The sequence below is a fragment of the Tetrao urogallus genome (genome assembly GCF_951394365.1).
Source record: "Tetrao urogallus genome assembly, chromosome: 14".
Lineage (NCBI taxonomy): Eukaryota > Metazoa > Chordata > Aves > Galliformes > Phasianidae > Tetrao > Tetrao urogallus.
Window position 1 is genome coordinate 14064470 of NC_136827.1, and position 12911 is coordinate 14077380.

At 41.8% G+C, this 12911-nt stretch overlaps 1 protein-coding gene across 1 annotated transcript in view; it reads right to left on the minus strand.

Annotated features, from left to right (window-relative positions):
- Nucleotides 1–496: 496 nt before the first annotated feature.
- SPOCK1 (SPARC (osteonectin), cwcv and kazal like domains proteoglycan 1) overlaps nucleotides 497–12911 on the minus strand; it is a gene marked incomplete at both ends in the record, with an annotated part of 262949 nt that continues 250534 nt past the window's right edge. Inside the window, 4 exons of the mRNA XM_079542147.1 lie at nucleotides 497–687; nucleotides 1703–1840; nucleotides 7173–7235; nucleotides 7824–8045. Of these exons, the coding sequence (XP_079398273.1) occupies nucleotides 497–687; nucleotides 1703–1840; nucleotides 7173–7235; nucleotides 7824–8045 (614 nt within the window). The remainder of the gene's footprint in view (nucleotides 688–1702; nucleotides 1841–7172; nucleotides 7236–7823; nucleotides 8046–12911) is intronic.

The following is a 12911-nucleotide window of genomic DNA, read 5'->3' on the forward strand; positions in this document are numbered from 1 at the left end:
ATAAATACAGAGTAGAGAAGGAGACACCTCCTCTTCCTTTCCCATGAAAGAGAAAAGATCGTTTCTGATATGATCCAGATAGCAATTTATGATACAAACTGTCTGTGATAACATCTGATGGGTTTCTAAGCCTTGTACTAGTTTGCTGAGCCCTTCTGTGATTCTTCTTTCACGAGATGTGTGTCATAAGCTGTGCAACTGAGGATTAAGACATGAAATGTTTTTGGAACAAAACTCATTGCCCCTGTGGATACAACAAAAATCTCCCAAACCAACAGAACGAAAGCTGGATTCCAAACAGCTGTTGCTGGAGGAAAAAAAAAAAAAAAAAAAAAAAAAAGCAGCAAAAAAAAGCTGTCTTCTAAATTAAATAGACTATACAAAATTAAACTCAGTAAAGAGGGAATATTTGTGCCAGGTACTCTCAGATACAATTGCAGAGATACGATATGACTTGCAATATTGTGCAAAACATGAGTCCTCTGAACAATGGGCACTACCATATATAACCAATTTCATCATCCTTATCATCATCTTCATCTTCATCATCTTCATTAGCTGCTCTTACGTGAATCTTCAGTTTCCCTTCTTTGTCTTTTTTTGTTGCTTCAGGTTCCTCTTCCAAATCATCCAGCAACACAACAGATCCACCGCTGCCAAAATCCCCTGAGGTTTCTTGCTCCTCTTCTGAAATACGCAAGTGGGAACAGTCATTTCCTCATGTCACCACATCACCTTGTACATCACTACCCTTGTCATTCAAGCCACTGGCATTTGCAGTGTTACTTTTTTTAATTAATTGGCTCAGTTGTTCATTAAACAATCTATAAATTTCACTTTTCCTCCTGAACTGAGTTAAATTTATATATTAATTTACTCTAAGAAATTTACTTGCATGAGAAACTGCATCACTCTGCTCCCAGATTCTCAACTGATTTTAAGACTGACTCTGTTCATGTGCATGCAGGCCAGAAAATAATTACTTACAAATACTTTTAACTCATTACGATTAAGTAGACCAGGCTAGGTTAGAAATATTCTGTAAATTGATTTTATTTAAGTGCGTAAACCACAATTTGCAGATACATCTATTGAGCCTAAAACCCATGATGCAGTTCTGAGCATCCCAAACTTTCTAGGTCTCTCACTTTTTTCTTCTGAAATTACAACAGCTGTAGCTTTGGAAGGCCTACAGCCTTCACTCAAGCACACCAAAGCAACGCCATGGAAATCCTGCCTGCCTAGGTAAGACAGCTAATTGGTGATTGTACATACTGCCACCATGTTGTACAGTCAGCAATTTTCTTGGGTTTGATTGCTAATTTATAAGAATTTGTAGCTGGTCCTTCCTTTCTCTAGTTAGAGATTGTCTGTCAAGTCCTAAATTATGCAGAACAATATATTTAATAACCTTGCATAGCAGTCCCATAGCCTTAATTACAGTATCAATGACAAACCCCACACAAAACATCCTTTTAACACTCGCTACTGTGTGCTCCCTTCTGCTGTAGTCCCTCAGTCAGAAGGACAAATGTGTGCAAGGGCCTCTTTTGTAACAGGAATTGGGAACCACGTGAGCCCTTTGAACACAGCTACGTTTTGCTGTTGTCATCTGTGTTATCGTACTCCATCTTACAGCAATGGCAAGCCTTACAGTGATGTTAATTCCTTTGCTATCTGAGGAGAGCACATCATTACTCACCACAACTAACCGTCCCCTGCTTTCTCGAGCCAGCTATCTCATTGCCATACTTATCAACACACCAGCACTGCCCTGTGCTGCCGTGGCACTGAGTGGCTTTGTAATAACCTTCCTCATTGCACCGTGGGATGAAAGCACCTGAATAAAATACAAGACATAATCAGTAACACAAGCCTCTGTAGGATTAAGCAGGTCTATGATGGTATGTGATATGAAGAGCTTGTTTATTTATACGAAAAGCTTCAGCGTTGGCAAGAAAACTCTTGTGATTATCTGGTGCCAAAAAGGGGGCAGAAATTGTGTATTATTAACTATCTTGAGCCACCCTGGTCACTACACAGTGCATGGCTTTGTGATAGCATGCAGGGGCTGAGGGCATATGCTCCTAAAGCTTGGGTTCAGTCTGTCTCTGAATGATTAGCATTCCTATGGTCTTGTTCAGATTTAACTCTAGGTTTTAAGCTTTTCTTCCCAACTGGAACATTATCCCAACTACATTAATTCTGCATTTTCTTTCCATTTGCACTCCTTCACTGTTTATCATATAAGTCTTTCCACAACACTGTAATTATCCCTGGAAGGTATCTGCCATCTGCTTGCTATACATACTCATCTCAAGCATCTCTGACTCACTGAGAGTTTCCATGCATAAGAGAATGCATAGAGGTTTACAAAGAGGGACAACAGATACTGAAATCCCTAAATCTTCAGATTTGAAGCCTAAGGTTTATCTCACTATAAAACCAACATGGTTCAGACTTGCAGAGTGTGCTTCGTTCTGGCTTCCAGACAGGTGAGCTCTTAAGAGAAACCCATTACAGCTCCCACCATTTGCAGCTGATAGAGGAAAAATGCTCTTCTGTACAAAAAGCCTCTCTTGTCCTTCAAGATTATTCCTAAGGGAGGTCAGTGCAGTCATTCTCCATTCTTTGCCAATAGCTTCAACTTGATACAAGGCAGAAACCGATCCTTGCCCCAAATTTCTCATCGCAAGTGACTGTTGAGAAAGTATTTTCTCCTTTGTCAATGATGCCCACGATTTGCTGGTCATACAGGAAATTTTTACACTAGTTTCATGTGTACAGCATCTTTTCAGACAGTTCATGTGTCAGAGGGGCCATTTCCTCTACATTAAAGAAAGAAAAAAAGTTCTAATCATCACGTGCATACATTTACCCCTAGAGGTTTTTACAACCTTATGCTGACTGTTTAATCCCTTATTTTAGTGTTAATTGGTTTGGTTTTTTTTCATATTTCTGCTCATATCCTCTCTCTTAAATGCTTCCGGTGTTTATCAGACTATTCAAAGCCTTGGAAAAAGTGCTCAATGCTGGTTTTCTGCTGGTAGCTCCCCTGCTACATCAGCTGTACTTCTGGTTCTGGGGAACAACCAAGGAGAGGGGGGTCCTACGTGGCTCTGCAGGGTAGGAAGGGAATGGCTGCAGTATTTCTAAACTGTCTCATCCTCTCTCTTGTCCTTGGGCAATGCAACCTCTACCTTTTCGTAGAGTTTCACTACATTTCCTGTAAAGTATTAAAACGTTCCAAGATGACTGTAAAACACATAGATTAAAAAAAAAATTAAAAAAAAAATTGCCCAGGCTCAATGCCAAGATAACTGTGTAGAAAGGAGTCAGGCTTTGGGTCACAATGTAGAGTAGAAGTCACTCCTGCAGAAGAAATGTGTGCCAACTGGGATGTAACACTGGGATGTTACATATTGAGCACCTTGGTGTCAAGCTGTTTGACAGCCATCAGGGAAAAGCCTGTGCAGGTGATAATCCAGTGTGGACAGAGCATCACTGGGAGCAAGTGGTGCACAACAGGATGATTCATCCTGTAAATCCTACCCAAATCAGCCCCTGTGTGGATTATAAATTAGCTCTGTCTGCAAGTTCTGCTTGGAATTTTTCAGTGCTACTGAACTTGACTGGGCATCTTGGACCACACAAGCAATTTGGAAGGAAAAAGGAATTCCTGTTTCCTTTGTTTCCTCTCCCTTCTCTGTGTTTCTTGCACAGCCATCTCTGTGACCCTTTGGGGAGGGGACTACAATTTTACTATCCACCACTTCACCTTCGTTGATCCCCACTGCCTGCCTCAGGCCAGGGAATCACACTTCCTCTGTCTTTCTCTGTTCTACACAGTATTTAATTATTCCCTGAAAACTGGAGCAGCACTTCTGCACCTATATCCTCTTTATGGTTCTTTTTTGTTGTTTTTTTGTTGGTGTTTTTTTTTTTTTTTATTTTATTTTTCCTTATCTATATAACACTCCACATCCTTGGAGGACATGGAGAGAATAATTATATGCTAAAGATAGCAAAGCACACCGGTAAAAGCTAGACAGAATTAAGTGCCAGCTCCCTGTATTAGCTATTATGCCTGCTGAATTCACAGGGCTGAGATAGAAAAAAAAAACAGTGACAGGAGCAGAAATTTATTACCCTAGTGATGTGGGAGAAACATTATCAGGATGCACAGTTGTATGCTCTAAAAGTACACTCTCTGCAGTTAATTGTACTCTAGATAAATCTGGTAGGAAAAGATGAATAGTGCTGTTTACTTTTTAATTCAGTCCCCTGGGATGCTCGGCTCTATTTGAAAGTCTCCAAATTCAACATATCTAATGGCAATGGCTTTGAAGTACTTTGCTGCAAGTGTCATGTGTGTTGATAGAACAAAATATCAAAAGTCATCATTTTTTATCAATGGATACAAATGAACAGAAATCTTCCTCGTGCACGCTGCTCAGACTGTAAATGCTGTGCTCTATATGTCAAAGATGGAGAAGGAAAGAGAATAACTAAAGACGTGTTTCTCTGAAAAAACTCATCTCATTCCAGTCTCTGCTGTTGCTACAAGTGGTGGTTTTTGTCACATCTATGTCTCATTTTCCATTTGCATGATTTTTCAGTGAAAAGACATTTTTTTTCCCCCTCCACTATATAAATAACAGTGAGATCAGATTAAATCTCACAGACAGGTGTCATTATGCAGGCAGTCTCAAGGCAGGTGAAGCACAAAGTTCTTCCCTATATTATTTTCTAGCTTGTTGAACATTCTGTGCCTGACGCTTGGTTTGCTGAGCTTACCTACTTTTGCCCTTTATTTTTTTGGATGCAGTTGACTTGAATTTATTTGTGATGAGGGACCACTGTAATGTTATCACTTTGCTCTTATTGCTGTGATCTGCTTTCAGGGCCACGCAGTACAACTGCCTGAATGTTGCCTACCTACACAGCACCATCATTATTTATCCCCTGCACTACAACAAACCCCTTATTTCAGCCTAGATGATGTTTACTGTATTAAGCAAATAACAGCAATGCATAAAATAAATACGGGACAGTGAAAGTTATCTGTTAGGACCTGGGCTTCTTTATTCTTTCACAGGGCTTTGAAATCATGAGAGCCATGAGGCTGACAACACAGTGGCTTCCTCCACTATGACACGCATTTGAATGAAAAAACCCAAAACATTTATGGAACGTAACACACATACAACACAGTGATCAATCCTGCCTTCGCTCTCACACTGATGCACAGCAGGAGCTGCAAATCTGAAACATCTTAATCTTTATGTAAACGTGCTATGAAAAGATGATGGAACAAAACCATAGGCCTTGTGGCCTTTGGGAACATTCTTACTTTAAACCACACCATCCAAGCTGGAATTGTTCATGTTACCTGAACCTTGATCCCAAAGCACCAGCTTCTAGGAACAGCAAGGTTTGGCAAAGATGAAATTTGCTCAGGGTCTGCTAATGAGTATCTAGAAACACAGACCACAACCTGAGAGCAGCCTGAAGTCTGAAATTTGTTTCAGCAGAGCTGCTGCGTGTGCTCTGTGCCACAGCTTGAAAAATGCTGGTGAAAAACACAGTACTAAGGATGGCAGCGTGGGTCTGCATCAAGCCAGGCTCTGTCTCCCAGGGTGAAATTCAGTTAGTCCTGTAAGCATAGGCTTCAACCCCTTGCTGAGATGCCTCATATGGTTTGACTCTACATGCATGAATGTGCTGGGACAGAAGCTTCACTGAGATCCACTATGTAAACTCCAGGCTGTGTAATAATGCATTCTAGGAGATGAAATTGGTTACCTTAAAATTACACAGTTTGACCATCTGAATGTTTAGTAAGGATTTACTTCATCTAATTTTAAATATCTACTAGAGCAGCCTAAGTTCTGAAATGCTCTGTAATGCTAGAATGCGATGGAAAGTACAATGACAGCAGCAGGGTGGTAAAGTCTAGGCAGATGAGGACGAGCCCAAATGCAAGAGTCCCAGACAAAGGGAGGGAAGGGGGGGAGGAAGAGAGAGAGGAAGGGGGGGAAACAAACAAACAAACAAACAAACAAACAAACAAACAACCACCACCACCACCACCACCACCACCACCACCAAGGGGGGGAGGAAGAGAGAGAGGAAGGGGGGGAAACAACCAACCAACCAACCAACCAACCAACCAACCAACCAACCACCACCACCACCACCACCACCACCACCACCACCACCACCACCACCACCACCACCACCACCACCACCACCACCAACAACAACAACAACAACAACAACAACAACAACAACAACAACAACAACAACAACAACAACAACAACCTGCTTACCTTTGGAAGGCCCCAGGTATGCAGGGATCTCCAAGGAGATACCTTCACCTCCACTGCCAACCCTTAAATGAGGGCTGGGAAGGGGTGGATCCTGGCTCCATCCCTTCCAGTTGCTCAGCTGCATTGCATGCACCTGAGTTCCTGTGGGCTGGCCCTGCCTTCCCACCAGGTGCTCAATCACTGCTTCAGGCTGTGGCTTAGCATTTCCACTACAGGCTCCCAGTAGTTGACAGAGAGGGGGAGTCCAGGAGCTGGACTCCATGATCCCTTCCAACTCAGGGTATTCCATGATTCTACCACACCTCAGAGTACAGAGCATGCTGGTGGGTTGCATTAGATGAGATGATGTAAATTCTTGTTCTCACAGACTTGGTCTGAGTGTCATATACACGGAATACACCGAAATGCTTTTAAACATTAGACAAAACTGAGCCTCAAGGTATGCATATATTGTGCCACGACTGGAGGAAGCCATGAACCTGCTGATGATGAACCATCTTTGCCCCTTCTGTCAAAGATGGGAGGATGAGTATCAAGCAACCTCTGTGCTTAGTGCTGCCCTACCAGCTGATGAGGGCAATATTACTCTGCTCAGATGAGGTTTAATATTTCTGGACGGCTGTAAATTAGTTCTGAACCTGTTGCCATGCTGACATCTGTTCTGTATGTTGCTATCTCATGATTTGTTTAATTTCATAGTGTCAGGACTAAATTCTGTAGTGCATATTCCTGATTCAAAACATTATTCTCTAATTGAAAAACCATTACTGCATATAAAGTTACAATAATCACAGAAGCTTTAATTAGTTGAGTAAATGAATGGCAAGTAATCGAACTTACCCAGCAGACTCTTCCCTCTACTGAGCTTTTGAATTCTATTCATTTCATTTTGGCAAGGAAGACCTAAAATATAACGTATGAGAATCAGTTTCCAGATGGTACAGGACAGAATCTAATGACTGGATTCACTGCTGACATGAAATGTAGACTATGGTACACCTGGGAATGAAAGAGGCCCATATGCTGGTACTGTACTGCAAAACAAATTTATGTCATTAGCTCTACTAATTAAAAAAAAGTAATTGCAACACACTGTGTTTGAGAAAAGAGTTTGAGGGCCAGTTTCAGTGTTAAACTGTTTTTCCTTTCTTTTCACCAAACTGACAAACTGCCAGGCCTCTAATTTTTATTTGCTAATAGACTAGTTTCTGCATTAATAAGGGAGTATGTTCTTGAGCCTTCTATTAGCAATAGAGCCTATTTCTAAGCTGTTTGCTGGCACTTAGTACTGCTTTGTTTTAGTCATCAGGGAATGTTAATATAGTTCATCTGTGACATTAAGCATTGTTACACAATGCCCTTTTATACCAGAGCTAGAGACAGGAGCTCTGTAATGCAACTGACTACCAATTACTCTACAAAGAGGTCAATCAATTTAAACTCTGGGAGACCCAAACAACTTCTCTTTGTACTGCAAATTGTACAACTTACCACCTGGCTTCTGGAAGCAGTAACACCACTCATTGTTGGAAAGCTTTCCATCTTTGAAGGAGTCACAGGAGTTGAAGAGAGGTTTGACGCATGGCTCATACTTATCCAGATAAATGGCACTGATCTCTGAGGGATCCAGCAGCAGGTCGTAGTTCATGTCAAGTTTGTTGAACATCCAGCCTAAGGAATCCTTACAGATTGGAAGGATGCTGGTGTCAAATCCTGTAAGAAGACAGGCAAATATCCCCAGCTGAATGTCAGTATGCTTCCTGCACATAATCACTGCTAAGTCAGACATCCTAAATTTTTTTGGTTGGACTGTGAACATTAACCTCGCTTGGTCAAACCAGAACAAATTCACAGACTGAACTGCTTTCACTCTATTTTGCAGGCTGAGTCCAAATGCAACTTAAATCCTGTTTCCAAGATCTGTTCCTAGTTCCCTGATCAACTTACTTCCTTAGTATGCTCTCACCTTCCACATCTCAGCCAAGTTTCTGTCTCTTCAGAACCCTGCCTCTGGCAATGGGCAACAACAAGCTTTGACTTGAATTGTGAGCTGGTGCAGGGAGTTAGGGGAAAGAAGGGAGGAGGCATCTCTTTTGCTTGAAACCCTCTGAAGAATGGCCGTGCTTCTCCTGGGAGCTCCATAGAGCTGCATGAGATCTTGAACACCACTCCAGCACTATTTGTCCTTGCCTACTCCAGGATTGTGCAGCAAAACAGGATTCTGCTCTTCCAGCACTTTGGAAACCATCATCATCATTCATTTTAATAGCCCAAAGCCTTAAAAGACTGCAACAGCAGCAGTACCACCGGAAGGCCAAGTCATGCATATGGATACCCACAAGGTATATGAGATGCATGTGTCAGTATTTTGCAGTCTCCACAAAACCAGTGGCATTGCCTTCTTTCACAACCAAGACAGAGCACTATAAATCCACACTGTCACTGCATTTTTAATGCTTGGTGCAAACATGGATTAATTTCCGAATTATTTATGATGCAATGGAGTACATTAGTTATCTAGTGCTAATAAATCTCAGAATAAGGATCTCAGTTTCAGCAAGGACATGCATACATTGGCTGGGGATTTATGTGCTCAGGGGGTACCTGAACCTCCTGCCCAGGCACCACGTGCTCACATTGCACAGCATGCCTGGGCACCATTCATCCTGCTGTGGACCATGTGAAGCAGCCCAATGGGCTTTTTCTTTTTTGTTGCATCTTTCATTGAACGAGGTCAAGCTTAGCCTTCTGTGCTGTAAGTGTCAAGTCCCATTTCTAGATGCTGCTTTGTTAACGTGAAACCTAAGATGTTGCTGGAATCACGCTGACAGTTTGTCCAGGCTCTGCAGTCTACCTGCTATTTTTAAAGCATGAATCCAAAGGAGGGCATTGCTTTGTGCTGGAAGCTGTGTGTTTTGTATGCAACTGCAGCTGAAGGTTGTCAGTGACATGGAGAACAATCAGAAGGGTTAACTAATGGGAAGGTTTATGTCATTTATAATACATGTTTCTCAGAGAAAGGAAGAGGGTAACACCATTTCCTCGGGGCTAGAGGCAGTGCAGGCAGGGAAGAAAGAGATCATGCTGAACATTTCATCACATTTTTGTGCTGTTATCTCCTCTAATGTTATCTAATTGAGTTTGAGCACAGTGAAAAAGAAAAAGGCTGTACAACTAGGGGTAGGGAGGGAGCCTGCTTGCCTTGCTGAAGCAATTAGGACTGTTCACTTCAATTATTTAATTCAGCTGAAGAAGAGAAGTAGGATTTGGTCACTGTACAATCTCTTGTTGAGTGAACTGCCCTCAGAACCCTGACTTGGCCTTAACAGAGCTCAGAGGCACAGGGCTGGGTGGTGGCTGATGCCTTGTGGGTGTGCATACTGCACTCCACAGGACAGCTTGAAGGCAGCCAGACAAGGAATGATATTTAGTTGTGTGGTGGGACCACTGCATGCTTAGGCTGGCCCCATTCAACAGCTTCCAGGAAAGATGGGTTCTGCTGGCTGGTTTTTTTCATGCACAAATGCCCTCTCTGGTAACAGCCTTTGTGCCTTGCTGTGACACTTTGGTGAGTAGCTACAAGGTCTGCTTGCAAGCAGCTCAACATGGCACATTTTGTCTAGCCCTGTGGCTCTCTGAAGGCCATCTCCTAACTGCTAAGGATAAAGGGAGGGGGGGAGGAGAAGATGCTGGCATGAACTTGCCCCCTTTAGTGTCTTTGGGTTACTTCTGCTCCCTGCTGGAAGTCTCAATCTGTGTGTACAACATGCATAGAGGGATACCACTATTGTGTGCCCTCGGTGCTGAGCTGTCGGAGCAGATCACTGGATGGTGAGTGATGTGAACGTGAAGCTCCTCTGTGACATACCATCAGGGCTTGGAAGCAAGATGCAATCATGAAAGGTCACTTACGAAGACAGTTAATTACATTAGATGAAGAGGTTTTGATTGTAATTTCCTGTAAACAAGGGAGCTTTCAGTCCTGCCAGAGTTCCAGATGAGGTTTATTAAGAGGCTGTGCTATTAAGCAGTGCTCTATATTAGGCAGTGTGGGTTGGAAGTCTTTAAATATTACAGCAGTAGGTGCAATAGAGAGCCCTCAGCTAGGTGGTTATTATCAGTGAAAAGACCAATTCTTTAACTGTCCTTCACAGCGTGTGGCTGAAGGTGAATAGCAGTGTCTACCTCCACTTCACTGTCTCCTGGTAAAAGCTACTACCCACAAACTGCTGGGATTTGTAGAACACCTCTCAACAAATATGATGCAACATGTGGGATGAAATAAACCACATACTGTAATGCTGTAGTCAGTTGAGCGCTCAGTTAGCAGGCTGGAATTCTACCACAGTAGACCTGACCTATCAGCAGCCTCAGTGGGATCTTTTCTGTGCATCAGCTCAGCCTTACACTTCCTCTGGTGACAAGCAAGAGGATGGGAAGGCTTCATATCCCTGCTGTTGGCAGAGGCTGTCAATTCAGATGCCAATTAGTGTAAGTTGTGGTGGCTGCCCCCATCTGGACATCTGGTCAGTGGATGACCACTGAAACCATTGCACTTCCCATTCTGACTGACAGCTGTACAGCATCCTAACAACCTTCAGACACTGCAGCTCTGGAGTGAATTCACACCGGTGACCTACATGTGAAAGTCTCAATGTCCCATTAATACCTACAAGGCTCTACTTTCTCTGCTTTAAAATGAAATTAAAAAAAAAAAAAATCTTTAAGGGAAAAATCATAATTAAAAATAAACACACCTCATGGCACATAAAATTATTTTCCCCTCTTCAAGCGTTGACTTACATGAGCCAGATTTATTTTATTAAAGTATACTAGAGTTAAACTAGCAGGGGAATAATTAACCTAATTTCCCCTATCACTTAAAATAAAGGAAGGAAGAGAAGAAACGTTCCCCAGAAAAGATACTTTATATTGCATAGATCTCTAGAACAAGAAAAACAACTCCCACTCCAACTAAAGAAACTGTCTAGTTATAGCTTGGAAACGTTATGAACTATCAGCGGGCTCAGGAGCAATTTGAACCTGATCTTAGTACCTAATTAGTTTTATTATTTCTTGTTTCAAAGCATGTCCCTGAGTTACTGATATTATTTATTGAAGAGATTTCAATTGCACAAAGACTGTGGAACACAGAGCTCCCTGACTGCAGTGCTTTGTTGGGATCTCACAGGTAGCACCTGGAATGGAGGCTGGAGATTTGAAGCACAATGACTCACCCTTATCCCTTTTTTTTCAGCTGAGTAAAAACAAAACGAACAAACAAAAAAAAGCACTTTTTTCTTCACCGAGGGGTGAAATTAATACACGCAAAGAGCTTATTTACACTCACAGTAACATCTTGAAAATTTAATGTAGCACAGAGAAATCCCTGCTGGAACACCTCCTCTAGACAGCTGATGTGTCCAAGGCATCTTCATCATCACATCCCACCATCTGTTCTCTTACTGCCACGGGGGCATTCCCAAAATGGATTACTTTGAGAGTGTATGTATATGCCTTTAACACTCTACAAGCACAACCAAGCCAGTTTGGTTTAATGAAGTGATCGGCCTGGGGAAGAAAGGAGGACATGTAGAGCAGTAAAAACAAAACAAAAAAAAATAGGACAATGTGTGTATGTCCTGTTTGCCATGATTCACATGGATGTATTTTTCAGTTTGGATATATGAACTCCATTCTGAATTTTAAGCCCTATTTAAGATGTCTTTCATTCTTAACAAATGTTTGAAGCTGATGTTAGAGGAAGGCAGACCATGCTGTTCATACTCTGTGTCTATTTTCTGGGTTTCTAGAGAGAACTGAAGCAAATTTGGCACGTGTAGACCCATTCAAGGAAACTGCAATCTCTTTAAAAGAAAAACAAGCCTAAGCTTTGTGGTGTTTAGAGATGATTTGGGCATCTTAACTCAGAAAGTTTCTTGTGTGGTTTTTTTTTCTTCCCTCCAATTGACACAGAGAAAATAAGAAAACCTGCCGAACCACCAAGTCAACAGTCTGAAAATGAACACTGTCAAAATCAAGCCTTTAAGATCATTAATGCAGCCTTTCATATCAAGGCTGCCAGGAATAAAACTGAAAAAAAAAACAAAAAAAGAGATAACAGCTCCTCTGTGAATTACAGCAAACACTGCGGAATTGCCAGGAAAATTTCTTACTGAAATTGCTCCAGCAAAAAAAAAAAACCAAAAAACCAAAAAAACCCACAAAAAAACCCCCACCACCTTTAGGGATGGAGGTGATCTTTGGCCTTTGGTAAGCTTCTGAGCAGCTCAGAGGTCATCTGCATGAGAAGCAGCCTTTTGAAAGTCTGATGAAACAAGACCTCATGTGCTTCTGGGCATGAAGTACTCTAGAAAAAGTTTGCTATCTCTGGGATTTTCTGTTGCTGGGGTCTGAAGGGGATTCACATCTTGAAGCTGTAATTGGCTGCACATCCAGTTGTCTTTGTGCTGTGGTTCAGCTTCCTTTACATAAGAATGTTTAAGAAATATGTAGGACACGTGCTTCTAAAGATAATGACTTTAAATACTATTCTAAGTAAGGAACTGATGAAAAAGT